General features: G+C 45.2%; 1 protein-coding gene across 1 annotated transcript in view; it reads right to left on the bottom strand.

Moving 5' to 3' along the window:
- The window catches only part of Arl6ip5 (ADP ribosylation factor like GTPase 6 interacting protein 5), a 22,134-nt gene extending 1,924 nt beyond the window's left edge, over positions 1-20,210 (bottom strand). The window contains exons 1-2 of the mRNA XM_032906037.1: positions 19,942-20,210; positions 2,250-2,467 (exon numbers count right to left, since the gene is read on the bottom strand). Coding sequence (XP_032761928.1) covers positions 2,250-2,467; positions 19,942-20,117 — 394 coding nt within the window. The 5' untranslated portion in view covers positions 20,118-20,210. The remainder of the gene's footprint in view (positions 1-2,249; positions 2,468-19,941) is intronic.
- Between the last annotated feature and the right edge of the window lie 115 nt (positions 20,211-20,325).

Raw genomic sequence — 20,325 nt, forward strand, 5'->3', positions numbered from 1 at the left:
TTACAGAGACTTTATATGAAGCTACTTTGTGTGTGTGTGTGTGTGTGTGTGTGTGTGAAGAAAACTCAGTACTAACTTGGAAGACCATTGATCTGGCAGCCACATTCTTTTGTCCCCACTGAAATCCCTACTTTGCAAATGCTACTTAAACAACATGACATTCAACATAATTTTCCACTGACGTGATTACAACCTGAATATGAATCCACTCACCCTGGTTTCCCAGGGAGGACAGTTTTTGCATTCTGGGTTTATCTGTACTTTGAGAATCCAGGTAAACCCCACTGTTAAGGTGCCTCCGAAGAAGCGTGTTTTCTAAAGGTGTCCTTGGGAATGACCTGGCTTTGTTTACTATGAAATAGATTCCATGGTCCCTCTTCTCGGACCACTTGTTCCGGGACCTTAAGGGAATAGGGTAGAGGATCTGTATTCTAAGACACTCTATGATCTATAACGGCTATCTCTTCCATGTACATACGAAGTACCCAAAGAGCCTGTTAAATGGGGCTGGGGAATAGATGAGATGGCTCAGTGGGTAAAGATGTCTGCCTCCAAGCCTGGTGGCCTGAGTTCAATCCCCAGGAATCACATGCTGGAAGGAGTTGTCCTCTTACCCCCACAGTTTCCTGGGTAAGATAGATGGATGGATGGATGGATGGATGGATGGATGATAAGTAGATGCCATTTTTAAAAATTATAAAGGACAGGAAAATGACTCAGTGTACAATGTGTGAGGACTGGAGTCTCCAGGACCAACCTAAAAGCCAGGCAGGCAAGGTAGCCAGCCTGCAGCCCCAGCACTTAGAAGGAGGAAACGGGATCCTCGGGACAAGCCAGCCAGGTAGAGTAGCCTAGTGGCTCATCAGGAGACTCTGCCTCAGAATCTGCCTCGATCAATGAAGTGGAGAGCAACGGTGGAGGATACCTGATATGAACTCTGGGCTGGTGTGCTCACCCTTCCACACATGGGGAAGCTCATGTATGCATATGCACACGTACTTGTACTACATAATAAACACATAAACGAAAGAGCCTACTATAGGCAAATTCCCATACTACACTATGCACGATTCAGAAGACTAGACGTCCCTAGACTACTCCGACCTTTCTAAGCATTAGGCACTTGGGGCACTACTGTTGACCCACAGAATCAGGCTCTCCAAGGGATATAGCTTAGAAACATGTGTTTCCAAACAGTTCTTTGGCAGATGATCCTCATGTTTCAGAGTTTGAGAATAACTGATCTTAACTTCCTTGTCTTAAGAGATGGGTGAACACAGCCCACCTAGCATGACCAATGGTGTTCTGGTCCTGTAAATCTAGCAAGAGAAGTAGAGACTCTTGACTCCATGCTGTATTTCATTACTCTGGCCTATCTCAGGCTCTAGGGCAGAGAAGGGACTATAGTTAACAAGCAGTGTGTGGTAAACATAATCATTCCCGCACTAAATCCTAGTATAGCAAGGAAAGTCTGGGGAAACTTTCCCAAAGCTTGAATTTACTGCTTGATAGAGTGTAGAATAATAAAGTGTAGAATTCATTTGTAAATATTCTGGGCTTGACCTGACAAGATCTCAGATCAGCAAATGGTTTTATTTACTTTAACATGCATAGGTGAAATATTTTCAAACGCAATGGGTCACTGTCTCATCAGCAACTACACTAGCATTTCAACAGGATCTCTGCTGCCGAGACCTGGAATTAGATCTTTGTTTCATTTCATATTGTTTGAGGACTTAGACAATAAGGTATTTAGAAAATATTTAGTTTACCAGAATCCTGTAGTGTTTATACTGTGGTCCAGTTATTTTTTTCAGATATACTTACTTTTCTATGAGTATAAGAGTTTTACTTGTATGTATGCACATATGTATGCGTGCATACATACCTCACGCATGCCTGCTGCCTGCACTGCACAGGTTAGAAGAAGGTATCAGATCCCCTGCAGCTAGAGTTATGGATGGCTGTGAGCCGCCATGCAGATGCCATGCAGGTTGTGCCAGTTCTTGTCACGTGACTGGGACTTGCATTTGCTTTGTTTTTTTGGTATCACCGAGTAAGAAGAGCCACGTGATACATTGCAAGCGCCCACATATATCTGTGGAAATAGGCAGCTGCTGGGCTCTCATGTGCTGCCTTAGAATAGTCTGACACTTCGTTAGATACTCCGAGAGGTTATGCAACGCCCACTGGCCAACTTCGTCTACATTTGCTTAACAAAGGGAGACAAGGAAAGCAGGTTTACTTACACAATAAGGGAAACGTGATGCCAAACACAAAGACCATGACACCCCCAAACATGGATATGAGGAAGTAGCTGGCTAGCATGACCACCATGACAAAGGCCGTTGGGTACTGCTTCTTCATCCGGCGGAGGATGTCTTTATTGTGTGCTGCCCACACGAACCCCGTGAACACCAGCACCACAATGATTCCTCCAAGGATCATGTTGAAGGGGCTCAGGAACCTGGGGTGTGAAACAAAGAATGACAAGCTCAGGAGCAGGTGGAGCATGGGAAAGAAGGGAAGAGGAGGGGTGGAAACCATGGAGAACTCACTAAGTACTTCATCAACACCAGCCCATAACCTATGAAGTAAACAGAACTGACTGACTCTAAATAGAGAAACAGCATTAGTGGGTAGAAAACAGAGAACTTTTAGTCAGGCATGGTGCCCACACAATCCTAGTACTTGGGAGGCTGAGGCAGGAGGATCATGAGTTCAAGGCTAGCTTCAGTCACACAGCAAGACTCTGACTCAAAACAACAATAAAACCAAAACAACAACAACCCCCAAAACAAAACAGAATGTGACAAAGAGGTGAAAGGGTGAAGAAGGGATGATCAATAACAACAATAAAAAGGAAACAGTAGAATTAAGACATTAAGACCACCACAAGCAGTCTGATGCCCACCCGACTTGCCAGTGTATCTTACTAGAGCCCCACGATTTGAAGACCCCATGTTCTTATAGATGTGTTGTGTTTAGCTTTCACACATCCTAGGCACAACTGTACAGCAGTCGCTTTGTCCTTTTTATTTATTGTTTTAGTACCAAGTTACCAAGTGTTTCATGTTTAGTAGAAATGATGGATGAATAAATTCATCTATCCATGATGGATACATATAGGGTAGGGGAATCATACAATGGCCTCCATGAGCAAGACCCTGTTTATGGTCATGTTTCTGTTTGGACTGTGCAGTGTTTATTAGTGTATTTGTTTGAATCCTATGGAAAAAACACAAAACAAACAAACCCCCCTCTCTCTCTCTCTCTCTCTCACACACACACACACACACACACACACACACACACACACACACACACACCTCACTTGAACTTTCCAGAGGCTCTGACCATCCTCAACACAGGCTGTCAACTTCAGAAATCCAAATATACAGCCTCTAAATTCACTGGTCCATGAGACAATGGTTTTCATCATGGGACAACTGTCACTGACCATGGATAATTCAGGAAATACTAGGAAGAAGACATTTACCACAAATATTTTGTAAATGACAAGGACCCAGCACTGTAGTCTTCTACCTTCCCCTCCTTTTCATGGAGACAAAAATCTCCGTATATAGCCCAATATTGTGGTTTGAATGAGAATGGTCCCCACAGGTTCATGTGTTTGAATACTTGGCTCCTACTTATTAGAACTAATTGGGAAGGGGTTCAGAGGTATGGCCTTGTTGGAGGAGGGGGTGTCAGTAAGGGATGAGCTTTGAGATTTCACAGGACTCAGCCATTCTTAGGGCACCTGCTTCCTGCTTGCCAAAGCAAATATGAGCTCTCGGCTGTTCTTGCTACTGTGCCTTTGTTTCGCCACCATGGGCTTCTTCTAACCTTCTGAAACTGCAAGCCCAGTTTAAAATTTTCTTTTGTAAGTTGCTTGAAGTGAGAATGTTGGTTTCTTTAAATTTTCGGTTATATGAATATGTTTCTGTTTTAATGCCAGGTGTGGGATAAGAGGCTGCAGGTGACTATGATTTGCCTCGTGCACTAACAGGGCCGTGATTTTTGACAGCTGCAGATAGTTTAGTTCTGGGGACTCTAGAAAAGGTATGATCCCTGAGAGGGCCTGGTGAGGCTGCTGCTCCTCCCCACTGCCCCCCTGCTTCAACCCCCCTTCCCCCCCGCCCCCGTTCATCCTGCTGCTGCTGCACTTGCTATTACTGGATTGCTGGCTTATTGGACTGCTAACTGTAGTCTGATGACAGCTTGGACTTGCCACAAGGAACCCAATTTTAATCAGCAGGAAGTAGCCTACTGAGGTCTATGCCCCCTTTCCCCTCTAACCTTATTTCTCTCCTACCTTGTGTTGGAAGTTGGAAGGAATCAGGGTGGAAGAAGGGCTGGAAGAGCGATAAACATAAAAGCCCAATAAACAGCTAAAAAAAGCATAACACAACACTTGCCTTTATCGTGGCGTTTTATCCCCACTATTGAAAAGTAGCTAAGACACCCAGGCTATCCTCAAAACCCACCATCCTCCTGCCTCAGCCTTCCAGGTACTATAGTTACATATATTTATCACCATTTCCAAATGATTCCTTTACGCTTGAGCTCTGATTCTACCGAAACACCCACTATTTCAGTAGAAAGTGAAAGTTTCTTATTCTTGCTGTCAGGGGGTTGGAATGAATGTAAAACTGCTTTGAAGAAGTAAAGCTCTCCACTTTAGAAAAAAAAAATGAAAGAATTGCTGGATGTGGTGGTGCACAGCTTTAATCTCAGCATTCAGCAAGTGGAGAGGAGTGTATCTCTGTGAGCTCGAGGACAGCATGGTCTACATTTTGAGTTTCAGGCCAGCCAGTACTGCCTAGTGAGAGCCTGTCTTTAAGATGAAGAAGTGGAGGGGGGAGAGGAAGCGTGAGCTCGCAGAGAATTAGACAATGGTAAGAGTAGTGTACTATAGCTCAAACACGATACAGTCTATAACACTTATAAATGCTGTTCCGGGGCCAACTCCTGTTCTGAGCCAGTCTCACCACAGAACATGGCTACTTTAATCTGTTGCCTCTAAGCAGGACTCTTCTCAGAAAAGGTGAGACACAACAAAATATGGATGCCAGCTTAGGATAGTACTCGGAGCCACTTCTGACACAGGGCAAGATCATTACAGCCTCAAGGCTAGGCTGTTTGCTGCTAACCACAACAAGCTGCAACTGCAATTACTCCAGGACACTGTGACATTGAACTACTGCCCGGCTGCCTGCATGGAAATTCACTCCCGGTCTACATTTTGAGTTTCAGGCCAGCCAGTACTGCCTAGTGAGAGCCTGTCTTTAAAATGAAGAGGTGGGAGGGGGAGAGGAAGGGAGAGGGGAAGTGTGAGCACGCAGAGAATTAGACAATAGTAAGAGTGGTGTACTTTCTCCTTTCCTCCTCCTCCTCCTCCTCTTCAACCTCCCCAACTTGAGACAGGATCTTATGTATCCCACCATAGTCTCCAACTCAATGAGTAGATGAGGACAACCTTAACTCCTGATCCCCCTGCCTCTACCTCCCAAGTCCAGGAGCACATGTGTGGGCCATGTGCCCAGTTAATGCATGCTTTGCCTCAAAGCCACGGCTTTGTGGTTGTTAAGCAAGCACGTTACCAACTGAGATATAATCCAAGTTCTTCCTACATATGAGTGTGCTATTGGGATTGAACCCAGGGCTTTGTGCATAAGGAGGTAAAGGTTCTACCATTAAGATGTATCTTCACGGAATCAGAGAAAGGACTGAAAGAGCTTGAAGGGGCTTAAGACCCCATATGAACAACAATGCCAACCAACCAGAGCTTCCAGGGACTAAGCCACTACCCAAAGACTATACATGGACTGACCCTGGGCTCCAAGTGCATAGGTAGCAATGAATAGCCTAGTAAGAGCACCAGTGGAAGGGGAAGCCCTTGGTCCTGCCAAGGCTGAACTCCCAGTGAACATGATTGTTGTGGAGAGGGCAGTAATGGGGGGGAGGATGGGGAGGGGAACACCCATCGAGAAGGGGAGGGGGAGGGATTAGGGAGATGTTGGCCCAGAAACCGGGAAAGGGAATAACAATTGTAATGTAAATAAGAAATACCCAATTTAATAAAGATGGAGAAAATAAATTGCTACATTAATCATAATTGATAGAAAAAAAAGATGTATCTTCACATTGGTGGTTTTGGTTTATCGTGTTTTGTTTGTTTTATTTCTCTGGGGAGGAGTGCGTCTCAGCATCTCAGCATGTTGCCCAAGTTACCCTTGACCTCTGTCCTCCTATCTTAGCTTCCCTGGGAACTGGGATTACAGGCCTGCACCGCTGATCTGACTTACAATTTGCATATTGCTTCCTAATAAAAATAAGATGACTACATAAAAAAGAGAGTAAAGAAGCTCCAATTACACCAATTGCTTCTCAGTTTGTAGCCCAGGCTTAGTGCTCTCTTCGTGTCTCTCCAATTGCATTTCTGGGATTTGAGTTCATACACCACCTTGAGGCTTTTCTGTCTTTACCTCAACCTTGGCTTCCTGCTGTCTGTCTGTACTCTGTATGCCAGTTTGGACCATCTGACCTCCTCCAAGCTCTCAACACCCAGCTCACACACAGGCTGTTCTGCCTGCTTGCCCTCCCTCCCTCCTGGTTGGAAGGCACCCAGAGTGACCCAGCCTCTCGTGTCATTTTACTGTGTGTTTTCATCTGGGTCATACCTTGTCTCCTGACATAATCCCAGCTTTGATTTTTGTTAGTTGTTAAGCAAGCACTTTACCAACTGAGATATAATCCAAGTTCTTTCCATATATGAGTGTGCTACTGGGATTGAACCCAGGGCTTTGTGCATAAGTAGCACAGGCTAAGTGGAGCTCAGTGTCAAGCTGGGAACGACCCTAAGCTCCTGATCCTCCTGCCTTTAGCTTCTAAGAAATGGGATTGAGAGCACATGACACCATGCTCCAAGACTTAATCTGAGAAAGGCAGAATCAGGCAATGCAAAAGGTATGTTCTTCTGAACAAATCTTAGCCTTGTGTCAAAGCCAGGGAACTTCGACAGATTAACAACTGTCATTCTTAGTACAGAGAGCAAGAGACAGAGACAGAGGGAGATGGATAGGGATAGGGACAAGGACAGGGACAGGGACAGAGACAGACAGTGAGACCAAAAGACTTCAGTAGTTACGTGGGTGGGGGCATCATGGATTGTTCTCTCTCTTTCCCTCTCTCCCCTCTTCATTCCTTCCTTCCTTTTCTGTGTATATTTTTGTGAAAGGGTCTCCCGCTGTGGCCCATCTGTGCTTAAATTCATAGCAATCCTTCTGCCTCAGCCTTCCAAGGGCTGGGATTACAGGTATGGGCCACCAACCCTAGCATTTATTTTTATATTGTTCAAATACCTGACATTTAAAAATAACAAAGATTTCCTCTCACACAGCCATCCCTTGTAACCCAGGACCTATCCAAATATTTCTGGGCTGTAAGGAAAACCAAGATCAAAATTAAGAAAAAGAACTAGAATGGAAGGCCAGGGAGGGCACAAGCCTGAGGAAATGAGCTTGGGTCAGCACCCTGAAAAAAGTCAGTGTGAAAGTGTGCACTTGTAGTCCCAGCACTGGCGAGGTACAGACAGGTGGGTCCCTGGGACTCAGTGAGCAGCTAGTCTCGTCTATTTGGGAAGCCCAGGTCTCAGTGAGAGACTGTCTCAAAAGCAGGGTGAATAGTGGAGAGAGAGACAGTCGAGGATGGAAGTCTGCAACTGAGGAAATCTCTTACAAACTGAACGACAAACAAGAGTTGGTGAGTCTGCAGCAAAGTACCAAAGTCTTTCTAGAATTCTCATTAAAATAACGATTTGTAAGGCGTATAATAAAAGTCACATAAAGTATTTTTTTTTTCTATTTTTACTTTGGACAAGTGGAGCAGAGATCCTAACCCAACGTCTAAATAAAGCCTGGGGTGAGGAACAATGGAAAATCCAGAGCTGACTCAAGCAATCCCACATTTGCTCTTCACCTGTTCCTGCAGCTCAGGCTCCAGGAAAAAGAAGCCAGGGCCCCTATAGAACTGGTTTTAGCTTGCAACATGGCCAGCCACAAGCTATAATTAGAAAGCACTCAAGCTTCAAGCTGAGGGGAAGAAAAAGAACAAAGTTACTGGGAGGAGAAATTATTTTCTTCCATATTCAGAGCCCATGCAACTAACTCCATTCTGAAAATCAGTCAAATGAGCAGCATCAAGATGATCTGGTACCCACTTACACTTGTAACACAATAACACACAGGCACACATGAAACACACACACACACACACACACACCAGACACACACACACACACACACCAGACACACACACCAGACACAAGACTAATTGCATTTTCCAACAAGTCCAAGAATCTGGGAAGCAGTTATAGTCTGGGATGCCAATGGTTGGGCTGTGAGACACATTAGCCAAGACAAAACCCAGTTTTTGAATGGTGGTTTCCATAAACAAGGCACTCAGGGCCCTGCTGGTTGTGGGTTTATTTACTGGTTATCCATGAATAATAAGAAACGGGGAGGAAAAGGGAGAGAGAAAGTACTTACTAGAAGATAAAAGATGGAAAATAGGCAGGTCATTTGAGATTCTGTTCTGTGTTGAACACAAAACCTAATTATGCGGGTTAAAATATTAAATATGTTTTCAATTTGAGGTGAACATAAGCATATAGATTACCCCCATTCTATTAAATAATAAATCTTTTCCTGAGGTGGGGTTGTTCTTCGTTGTAAAAACATTCGGAATGCCACTGTGAGTTTCTGAAGCCATCTTAAGGAGCGAGTGAAAACAATCCCAGTCTGCAATATGAGACAAACTGTGGTTCAGAAGAGGAAAAAAGCGTGGTCATGGGGGAGACATGGGGGAGGTGACAGGGTGGGGCTGGGGCTGGGCCTGGAGTTCACAGTACAACCATCCTGTTAGGTTAATGCACACAGAGACTTAACCCGTCCATTCCAAGCTGCTCTACTTCTCCACCAGGGGAATCCCTACACTAGATTACTTATCTCTGAGAGAAGGTGGCAGAGGCCGAGGGGCAGCTTAGCAATATGGCAGTTGCCCAGCATGTGTATGTGGAGGGGGAAGGGAGAGAGAGAAGTCTGAAGAAAGGTGGCTCTGTGGTGAAATACATCCCAACATTGTCCTCACGATGCTGCTGGCCAGATCTACAGCATCAGTATACACTGCTGAGGGAGAAAACTCCCACCCAATCACCAAGTTCTAGAGGTAGGAGGATCTTGCAAACCCCCTTAGTTCATAAGGAAGTGAGTTAAGGAAGCAGTGTACATGCCCAAGGCCACCAACTGCAGAGTTGCCAGTGCAATTAAAGAAAGCGGAGGGTTCAGAGCAGCACAGGAACATTTGGTAAATTCTGTCACACCAAGCAGGACCCACAAGGCCCAGAAGTGTTTCCTAAGCAGAAACAGCCTCACGCTGACTTCTAACCCAGAAGCTGTTTCTGGTGTGGTTCCGGAAAAGCCTGACTCACAAGGAAGGGGAGCAGAAGGTCTGTTTACTCTCTGAGGTTTTCCTGTGGTGTTTACCCAGTCAGGGGCTCACAGCAATTATGAACACCCAGGCACTTTCTTGCTTCTCATACCTTTAGTAAAAGCAACACTCTATACATTCTACAAGGTCTGCCCAGACTGTGGGTCTCTGGGACAGGGAGCGTGACTGCAGGATGAGAGCCATGCTCTCTCTACTCACCAACCTCAGAATTTGGCTTAGTCTCCATCTACTAAGGGGTCCTTTTGGTACCCACCATGCAGCAGCCCTCCCTGCCAGCTTCCTGCTGCCATGTCTTGATTCTGCACTTAATGCCCAGGTTTCAGAAGGTGGTTAGAGTTCACACTGCATTCCCAGGCAGCCGCTGGCCCGTGCAGGAGCTGTTTGCTCTGCCTGGTTCGCTCCAACCTTATTCAAGGCTCAGTTCAGCAGCCTTTTCTCAGCCTCTCTGAACACCATATGCCACTTTCCTGCAGCTCTTACCACAGCGGCAGCTCTACATCTATGTGGGTGAGTACTGAGCGCATCTCTAGCCCCTCCTAGACAGGAAACTCTATAAGCAACAGAGATGTCCCACTTTTGGCCCTAGCATATAACACAGCACATTTGATGTGTCAATGAAGGGGGCGGGGGGTAAGAGACGTACACGTGTTCATACCATTTCACTAAGTCCGGCATATTTCTGTGGCCATCCATTAAGAAGCATGAGACTTAACATAGACAAGCCACAATTATTCCCATCGTATACTAAATTGGACAGGGAAACAGTTCCAGCCTTCGTTTCTTCACAGAGCTTGTTAAAGGGACAAGTAAGAAAAGCACCACTGGGGGCAGGGCTGGAGGGGTGGGTGGGCGGGGGATTGCTCCTATATGATGAGACTAGGTGAGGAAGCAAGGTAGTGGGCTTTCTAGAAGGTGCCTTTGCAGGCTGTGTGACCACCACAGGCTGTAACAGCAGTGACAAGGGAGGAAGATCGGTGACCTGTCCTCTGAGGGTCCTTTCTGTTTCTCAGGATCACCCTAAGTGTTCAGTGGCTGTTTTGCTTTCCTGTCATGGCTTCTGTCCTGGCAAGGACTATTTCTGGTTTTTTTTTTTTTTCCTTCTTAATCTTTAAAAATTACATTTATTTACTTAGTGTGTGGACTTACAACGGTGCTGCTATAGAGGTCAGAGGACAACAATGTTCAGGAGTAAATTCTCTCCTCCCACCCAGATAACAAACTTAGGCTATTAGGTTTCTCTGCAAGTGCCATTACCACTGAGCAATCCAGCCAGCTTGGAAGAACTATATCTGACTGTAAAGAATAATGAGGAGTTTTAGACAGAAATTAGTCTTCAGTGTGAGCATCGCCTCTGGACCGGAGGATCACCAGGGTAAAGGAGACTTCAAGAAGGACAAAGGAAAGTGTAGGTGGGAAAGGAGCACGTCTCTCTTGTCACAGAAGGTCCAAGTAACACGACTGTGGGATTTCTCTGCCTGGTTGAATTAGCAAGGCCCACAGAATTCATGGTATCTGTGTGCTTTGTACCACCTAATTAAGCACTCTTCCCCCAGCAGTCCCTGCAGATGGCATCCCAATGTATTTCTAGCAAGGCATATGTTGCTAACCTCTGTGTTTCGTCTGACATTTACTAAGCTACTTGCTTATGTATTAATGTGTGTATTATTTATGTGTACGTGTACTTGTGTGCACACATATTCGTACATGGGAGTCACGGGGTGACATCAAGTGTCTTCTTGCATTGCATTGCTCTCTCTATCCTAGTTTTGGAAACGAGATATCTCACTGACCACCAATTTGATGAGACTGGCCAGCCAGTGAGTCCCAGGGATCATCCTGTCTCAGTGGTCCCAGGCTGTCCTTTTTATATGGATGCTGGGAGTCCAAACTCAGATCTTCATGTTCCCCCAGCAAGCACTTTACCCACTGAGGCATTCTCTGTACCCAGCACTGGTAAGTTTACCTTTGATAGCAATCAGTAAGACCTGAGTTAGTAACCATAACTAGTACTCCCTGCAGGGTCAGAGTGTCAAATGGGGTTAGAACTCTAATTAAACTTTCTCTGATAGGGCGCCTCCATCACCTACAGTGTTGGAGAGAAGGGAAGAACAATGCTCACATACTCCTCACTGCCTAGGCTCACACTCCTTTTGGAAATGATAGAAGACACTTGCTTATTGACAAACTGGTCCTCCTGAATGCTTTCAGTACTCTGCTGTCCATGAAGGAAAACCTGAGAATAATTGTCACATGACAAAGGAGGGAAGTTGGATTGGACACATGCTAATGAGATTGGTGACACAAAGTTCCATTCTATAGAATGTCTGGGAGAGGCAGGAGAATTTTTGTGAGTTCTAGGTCAGCCTGGTCAACAAAATGAGTTCCAAGACAGCCAGGAAACACAGAGAAACCCTGTCTCAAAAAACACAACACAATACAACACAACACAACAAAACAAAGAATGACTGTCTTATTTAATCTCACACTAATCTCCAACCTATACATCACATCCATGGGCTAGTGATCTGGTTAGCAAAAGTAACAACTGAAACGTCATTTGCTATATCAAATGGCCTTTCTGCCTGCCAGTGAAAGGAATGGAAGGCTGAGACATGTGGCTATTCATGGCAAGCAACTGAAATCCTATCTTTTTACAGTAAATGACTGTTGAATTGGAGCCAAACTGCAGGTATTGTCTTTCAACAGACGATGCAAAAAGCTTTCCTTGAACAGACACTGCGGTCAAGGGTAAGTCTTCCAAAGATGAGTGCTAAAGGATAAAATTCACCAGTCCAGAGGAAAATAATACAATACAATATACTATACAATGACAGAATCCTAACATTGTCCAGAGTTCTGTAGCCCTACATTGATTCACATCTCCAACTTCTATGAGAGGAGGCCAGTGGAGAGATAGATCAACAGTTAAAGAGCACTGACTGCTCTCTCAGGGGATCCGGGTTTAATGCTCAGCTCCTGACTGTCTGTAACTCCAGTTCCAGGGGCTTGGCAGCCTCACACATACATACATGCAGGGAAGGAAGAGGGGGAGGGAAGAAAAAGGAAGGGAAGAAGGAAGGAAGGGGAAGGGGAAGGAGGAATACATTTATTTCACTTTACCTAGAAACATTGTAAATCTTTTCGTAGTAAAAGGAAACAGAAAAGCCAACTAGTTGACTCAGGCAGGGTGGTAAACTAATTCTTTTAACAAAAAAGAAGAGATGCTGACAGAGAGAAGCCAGGAAGAACCAGAGACATACATGCCACCGAGGACATTTCATGAGAGGTAATTTTGCCTGTAAGGGATAGAACACAGGGCCTTGTGCATGCAAAGCTTGCTCTCCCTCTGGGCCACACCCTCAGCTCAGATGAAAGATCTTTAGATTAAACATCTGAGTGTTGACAGATTTCTTAAAGGTCTGCAGTCAGAAAAAAAAACTCAAGACCCACCAGATGCTGTCCACCTGCACTGTGTCCTCCCTGAATGAAGTCTGTTTCATGAACCATGATGGGGCAAACGGAGATAAAACCTGGAGGGATTGGGCAGGTAGGCTGTTTAACCTCAGGGCTCCAGCTTAGCACCCAGCTTAATACTTGTTCAACCAAGAAGTGATGTGAGTTCTGATTGAACTATTATATTATGAAAATGCAATCACCCTTTCAATGCAGCCTTTTGAAGGCATTCTAAGTGGAATTAAGACATATACTGTATACCTATGGAATTGTGTATTTCTTTCTTTCTTTCTTTTTTTTTTTTTTTGGCTTTTCCAGACAGGGTTTCTCTGTGTAGCCCTGTCTGCCTGGAACTCACCCTGTACACAAGCCTGGCCTCGAACCCAGAGCCTGCCTTTGTCTCCTGAGTGCTGGGAGTAAAGGCAGGCACCACCACCGCCTGGCTACAGCTATGGATTTTCGTAGGCTTAGTCGATGTGCATAAAAGTTAATTCTGACCTTTTCAGCACTGTCTTGCTACCCCTCTGGACCTTAACCTTGCTAAAGGCATCCTAATGTACTATTCCCCACTTCCTCCCAGGACTGTCTGAAAGCTTGCTGACGCTTCCCACTCCCATTGAGTGAATGAAGGAAGCGACACAAACAAGAATGCATTGAAAAATCGCTGACACTCACTAATCTTAAAGCGTAAACAGACTGCAATTTATTCAATTTGCAAACAACCATAAAAATAATCGCTAGTTTCCATTTCATATCATTCGTACCATTCATTACACTAGTAGAATAAAAGGAGTTTTAAAAAAAATCACAAGCAAATCTATAAGCAAACAAAGCTATCAGCATAAACTTACACACAGGGTCAGTACACAGGCACTGGGTAAAACAGGAACGGACTTGTGGAGAATTCACTGACTGTCTATGAATGGCAATACTCTACAAAAAAATTCCAAGAATCTTTTGTCTTACAGTCTGCCTTTCACTATATTAAAAACAAACAAACAAACAAACAAACAAACAAACAAAACAAACCTAAGATGATCTGGTTTACCTGATCAAAGCCAGGGCAAAGGACAGTAGCTACGAGGGGGCAAGAACTTAATACATGCATCAAGGGCTATTTAGAGGCCAGCAGGGGAGGACACAGATGTCAAGCCTTTTCTTCCCACGAATGTTTAAATATATCCCCATGCAGGGCACCCAGGATTTTCTTAGCTCTTTCTTCCCTCACCAACTGGCAACCAGTTCCTTCTCCTTGTAGCATTTAAAAGTACAGTGTGAGCATTCTTAATACTAGATACTGGCAGCCATATATGCCTTGGGCCTGTACAGAGCCATACTTCTTCTTCTTTTTTTTTTTTTTTCTTTCTTTCTTTTTTTCCGGAGCTGGGGACCGAACCCAGGGCTCTACCACTGAGTTAAATCCCCAACCCCCAGAGCCATACTTCTTTTGAAGAGAATTACCTTAATACCTTTTTCCCCCCAAGTCTATAATTACTAGCCTTCTAGAAACTTCTTACCATCTTGACAAGCCAGAAGCCTAAAGTAGCAGGTGTTGATCCCACCCTCCTTTAACACTTCCATGGGCCAAATGATCAGGACACAGAGCGATTCCTGCCAAGAAAACCTGGGCTCGTTCACCCAGCAGTGACACTACTCTGTGTTAGGGGGAGGGGGAAATGTGTGCATGTGCCTTGTAGGCAAGGAGAAGCATTTACAAGTTGCAAATACAGTGTGTGGTTGGTGACTCTGAGGCCACCCCAGAAAATACTTCATATCAGGAAGGAGTAAGATACATTAGCATAGCAGTAAAATGATGTGATTTTCAAACAGTTAAATCTGATTAAGCAGGAACTTTAGCAAATTTACCATATGGTTTGACTGAAAAGCTATTTCACCTGCTAGCAATCACCTCAGCTACCATACCCAGGTTTGGGTTCCAACTGGCTGCATGACCTCATACCTTCATGTTTCCAAAAGTGTGGGGACTCAGCGGGATTCCTAGCTCTCACTCAGATTTGGGGTATACATATCATAGTCACTTGGAGAGTCAGGAGCGGGGAAATCAAGAGATTCCTGAACCTAGCAAAAACACCGATACAATTAGAATCTGTAAAAGTGCCATTGCTATAAGTCACTGTGCCATTTAATTATGCTATTAATTCAATGTCAGTGTTTCTTTTGAGTCGGAGTAGTCCAAATTTTAATGTGAGGATGAATCCTCCAAGACCCTTGTTAAAATATAAAGCCAAGAGGTCAGAAATGAACCAGAGAGTCTTCATTTCTGATAAACTCCCAGGTGCGAACTGCTATCGGTCCCCCGTGGCTCAGTCTTTGAACAGATTTTTCCAGTTCATTTCTGTGGGCACTCCACCAAGCACACAGAAATCCTCACCCACAGCTAGAGTGAAGAGCAGGCTTAGTACTAAGGTTTTGAGTATAATTAACTGTTGCCTGTATTTTTTACTTTGGGAAAACAAAACAAAGCAGAAACAAAAACCATGGCAAAGACTGCTGCGGTGGTTTGAATGCAAGGCTCCCATAGCCTCATATATTGGAATGTTCAGTTAGGGACTGGACATCTTTGAAAGGATTAGAAGGGTTAGGAGGTGTGACTTTGTTGGAGGAAGTGTTACTGGAGGTGGGCTTTGAGGTGTCAGAAGCCCATGCCAGGTTCAGCCTCTGTCTCTGAGCCTCCCCACCCCCCCCCCATTGGCCTGTGGATCGAGATGTAGCTCTCAGCTACTGTCCCAGCACCATGTGTGCCACCTTGCCCTCTGCTGTGACGATAATGGACTAAATCTATAAGACTATAAGCAAGCCCCAACCTTTCTTTCATAAGGGTTGCTGTGGTCATGGTATCTCTTCACAGCAATAGAACAATGGCATGTTGTGATGCAAACATAATATCTTGATGCATGGATGCCTCTTGTGGATAGGAAGACAGTTTCTGGTCTCTGACCTTAGACATCTTTCTTTTCTTGTGTAGATGCATACACAAAAGACTTTTGGAGAACAGGAAAGTGACAAGTACAGATTAACACTGGTAATGAGGGACACGTTGGGACAGTGTTTTTACCATGAGGTGATACCAAAGCTGAGTCTTGCAGAAGTGGGAAAACAGACCCAGGCTGGACTCTGGTGGACTAGTCTAGAAGCTGTGTTTCTGTGCTCTCGTTGGCAACACTGACAGCGCTAAGAAATAAGCAGCATTGTATACAGCAGAAACAAGGAGGCTGGCACTCTTCTGTAAGCACCGCCGACGGGACGCAGGCTCGTCTTCAGGCAGGCCTGTGAGGTAGGTGCTGCTATGAAGATGAGGCAGTGTGTCCATACAGCTAGTGCTGGAATTCCAACACACTAAGTCTGGCTCATAACTACTAACGTATACTACCTAAAGAGACAGACGACAATAAAAACGGTCTGTAAGAGGAGCTAGGAGGCTAAGTGATGCACACCTGTAATTGTAGCCCTTAGGAGACTGAAGCTGGAGGACCTTGAGTTCCGAGCCAGCCAAAATAAAGACCTTTTCTTAAAAAAACAAAAATCAGATTGTGGGAGGAGAGAGAAGTAGAGAGTATGAGAGAAGGAGGACAAGGAAAGAAGAGGAGGGAGAGAGAGAGAGAAAGTAAAGGAGGAAGAGGAAGAAAAAGCGAAGAAGGGAAGTGAGAAGTTTAAGGAGAAAGAGGAAGGGGAGGAGGAAAAGGAGGAGGAGGAGCAGGAGGAGGAGGAGGAGAAAGAAGAGGGGAAGGAAGGAGGAACAGGAAAGGACCAGCAGGAGTTCACAGAATCTGAGATGCACAGTGTACTTACTACATGGAAGTCATGGATTGAATTAAACCATGGTTTTTAGGACGAAGACCAAACCTCCTCTTCTTTTTGCGATGAAGTCTTGTTACACAGCATGAAACTCACTATGTAACTCAGGCTGGTGTCAAACTCTCTACCCGCCCCGCCCCCCTTCTCCTCCTATTGCTGGGATAATGAACATGCACTGTCATGCCTTGCTTGAAGACCTAACTTCTGACCCCCAAGCCCTTATGGTCAGGACCCAATATGGACATCTATCTCTATCTTAACCCCTCTCAATCTCCATCTTGGCCTAGTGTTTCCTAGTGCTTCTGGAGCTCATCAAGTACTGAGTCTTCTCTCCCCCATGCTGAGATCTGGACAAAACAGCCCTGTCTATCCTCAGCCAAGCCAATCTGAAACAATAGAGGACCTCAAGAGCCATCCAATGTCCCTAAAGGGCCCCCTGGCCACAGTGGGGGGAATCACTGAACATTTTCATCATGAGAAACTATGACCCACTAGCAGAGGATCCAGATAAGCAGCTCCCAGAAGTGCCCAGACCCACCCATCCACTGCAGCGCCCAAAAAGGACAGTTCTATTTAGAATAGGGAATGTTCCAGAATCAGCCTCGCTCTCTGATCCCAAAGGTATTGGATTTCTTCCACCTTTCAGGCACTATAATTCTAAACCTCCTGACTCCCAGGATGATGCCACAGTAGTTAAGGGGACAAGCCCAGGTCTGTGGCTGTAAGTATGTCATTCAACTTCTCTGGGTGTCAGGTTTAACAATGAAAATAATAGTAGTTTAGTCATGGAACTATATGACACAGTAAAATACTTAGTACACAGTACTTAGCAAAGTACTTATCACACAGAGCCCTCTATAAAAGTTTGTTATTATTAATTATAAAGAAAGAAAAGAAGAATTTGTGGGGAAATCTAGAAAGTAGAGATGCGTAGGAAAAAAAAAAAACCAATTAAAGGTTACAGGTCCAAGTTATCCTGGGGTATAAAGAAAATTTCTTATTTCCGGCTGGTCTGGAACTCATGCAATCCTCCTGTCTCAGCCTCTTGAGTGGTGGGTTTATAAACAGGAGCTACCATGCCTTGCCTGGCTCTTTGCAAACATATAACAACAGGTATTTTTCTCTTTATCTTCAGAGACGTCGCTAACAATTAATAGTTCTGTGTGAAATGGAAATGAGAAAGGTGAAGACTCCAGACTGCCGGGTTCAGTGACCTAAGATCATAATGGGGAGCTATATTTAGTTAAGAGCTGACTGTGAAAAATGGGTTCTACGAAGGCCACAAGGTGACCAGGGCTGTGCTGGAGTCTGGACACATGATGCTCTGAGTGTGAGGGAGGGGGATTTAACTTTTTCCTTGTATATTTGATTGCTCTGTGTCAAATCTTTCTATTTAAGATGAGGTAATCCACCCCATAACTACATAACCAAAAAAGAGGAAGAAAATGAAAGTTTACAAGAGATATAAGCCTATTACTAGAGTGCTTTTGGTTTGCTTTGGTTTGTTTTGTTGGCTTTTCAAGATAGGGTTTCTCTGTGTACTGCTGGGTATACTCAGACTTGTTCTGTAGACCAAGCTGGCCTTGAACTCACGGAGATCCAACTGCTTCTGCCTCCTGAGTTTTGGAATTGAAGGCGTGCGCCCCCACAGCCCAGCTAGTTATTTAATTTTAAAGAAGTGACTTTGTGAAGTTTTCTTTCTGGAACGAAGCACAGTTTGGGGCAGGTTCAGAGACAACTGCCTCTGGCTGTCTTCCCCTGACTAATGGTTCCTCAGCTGCCTGTTTAGTCAGAGTCCACTACAGACTATGTCCTCTGCACACGAGGCCATCCCTGAGTTGGCAGTTCCTTCAGCCACACACAGCAAAGATCTCACATGGAGCCTGCATTTGAGAACTGGTGCCCACTTCTAACCACGCCCGGAAATGAGGAAGCTTGCCAGTCTCCTCTGTGCTATGAGTTTGCTCCTTTTGAGGCTCAGCAAATGCCATGTGTCTCTGGGCCAGAATTCAAGTCTGATTCATCTTGGTGTTCTCAGAGCTTGGCATGGGGTCTGGTGCTCAGAGGTAGCTAAGTAAATAAGCCAGCTAACCTCAGGCCAACTTATGACAGCGTCTTATCACTTGCCCCTTCCTAAGCACTCTGAGTATGAATCCCTCCTCTCTCCTTTTTGGCTTTGGTTTTTGTCGTGTTCCCCCTCCCCCCGCCCCCAGCCACTTTCTCTTTGTGTTTGTTCTAAAAGAGAAAGCTTAGAAAAGGTCTTTTTGGTTTTTTTTTTAGAGCAAGAGGGTCCTTTGTAAAACCTTCTATTTAAATTCGTATAAGAGATAATAAAATGGCGAATATAATCACTTATTTTGTTAAAAGGTGGGAGAAGCATTTTTAAAGGGTAAACTTCAAGGAAATGCAGCTTCTGGGGAAACAGGTGCAGAAATGTGTACGTGTAAGTGCACCAGAATGTTCATGGATGACCTTACTTATCACAGGGAACTTTTAAACTAGCATTGAAAAGGCCTTCAGATATGTTTAAGACCCCAGGCTAAGGAGCAAAGTTAAATCGACCATGTCTGGCAACTTCTGGGGGGGGGGGACCCAAAATGTCAGGGGGCCTCGTTTCCAGAGCCACCTCACAGGGCAAGATGCGCCACCAGGAGACTTGCACCTTCTTGAGCTGAAGCTCAGTTCCGTGTACAATATTGACAGACATTAGACAGAGAGGGCACTTAAACACAGCCCTGGGTCCACACCCTGTCACTCCAGGCTTTTCTAAGGCAGCCCCAGGACAAGGTTACAACACCACGTTTTTCTTATTTTTAAAACAACTACTGTGCTACAAACATCTGACAGACGGCTGACCACGGCACGGGGGACGTGGGAGGGGGTAGTTCTCATTGTCCCAAGTTCTCAGCGTTTCCCTCACCTTTTCTCTCCCAGAGTCCATGTCAAGTCTCAGCCTCTAAAGCAAAAGGAGAAAGAAAGGGGATAGCTTTCAGATAGCTATGGCCTCGCCCTGAGAACAAGTTTCCACTGGGTTGGCCACTTCTTAAGACCTCAGGACAGGCATTCAGTGAGGACCTAATCTTGCGTCTCGCGATCTTGTCCCTGGGGTCCCTAAGTCCCGACCCGGGACAGATGCTCCAAGCGGAAGACCCCACTTACCCAACGACTGAAATCATCATGGCAGCCACCACCAGGTAGTTGGTCTGGTAATAGAGCAGATTGCTCACTACACGGTTGTTCCATTTGGATATATCCCTGAAGTCCGGCCGTGCGAAACGATCAGAGCCCGGGAAGAAATCATCCCAGGCACGGAGCGGGGCGAGGTTCACGTCCATGTTCCTTTGCTTGGCGAGCTTCGCCTTCGGAATCTGGAGGCGGCGGCGGTAGCAACCAGCTGAATGAAAGATGACAGCGGCTCCTTAGGATTGGCTCTGCGGTTAGAGCACCGCAGGGCCCAGAAAACTGGCCTCGGGCGGGTGTGTTGGTCTTTCTGTGATTGGCTGGAAGTGGTTAGTGACGGAAAACTGTGGGCTTTACCAAATG

This window comes from Rattus rattus, chromosome 6, assembly GCF_011064425.1.
Source record: "Rattus rattus isolate New Zealand chromosome 6, Rrattus_CSIRO_v1, whole genome shotgun sequence".
Lineage (NCBI taxonomy): Eukaryota > Metazoa > Chordata > Mammalia > Rodentia > Muridae > Rattus > Rattus rattus.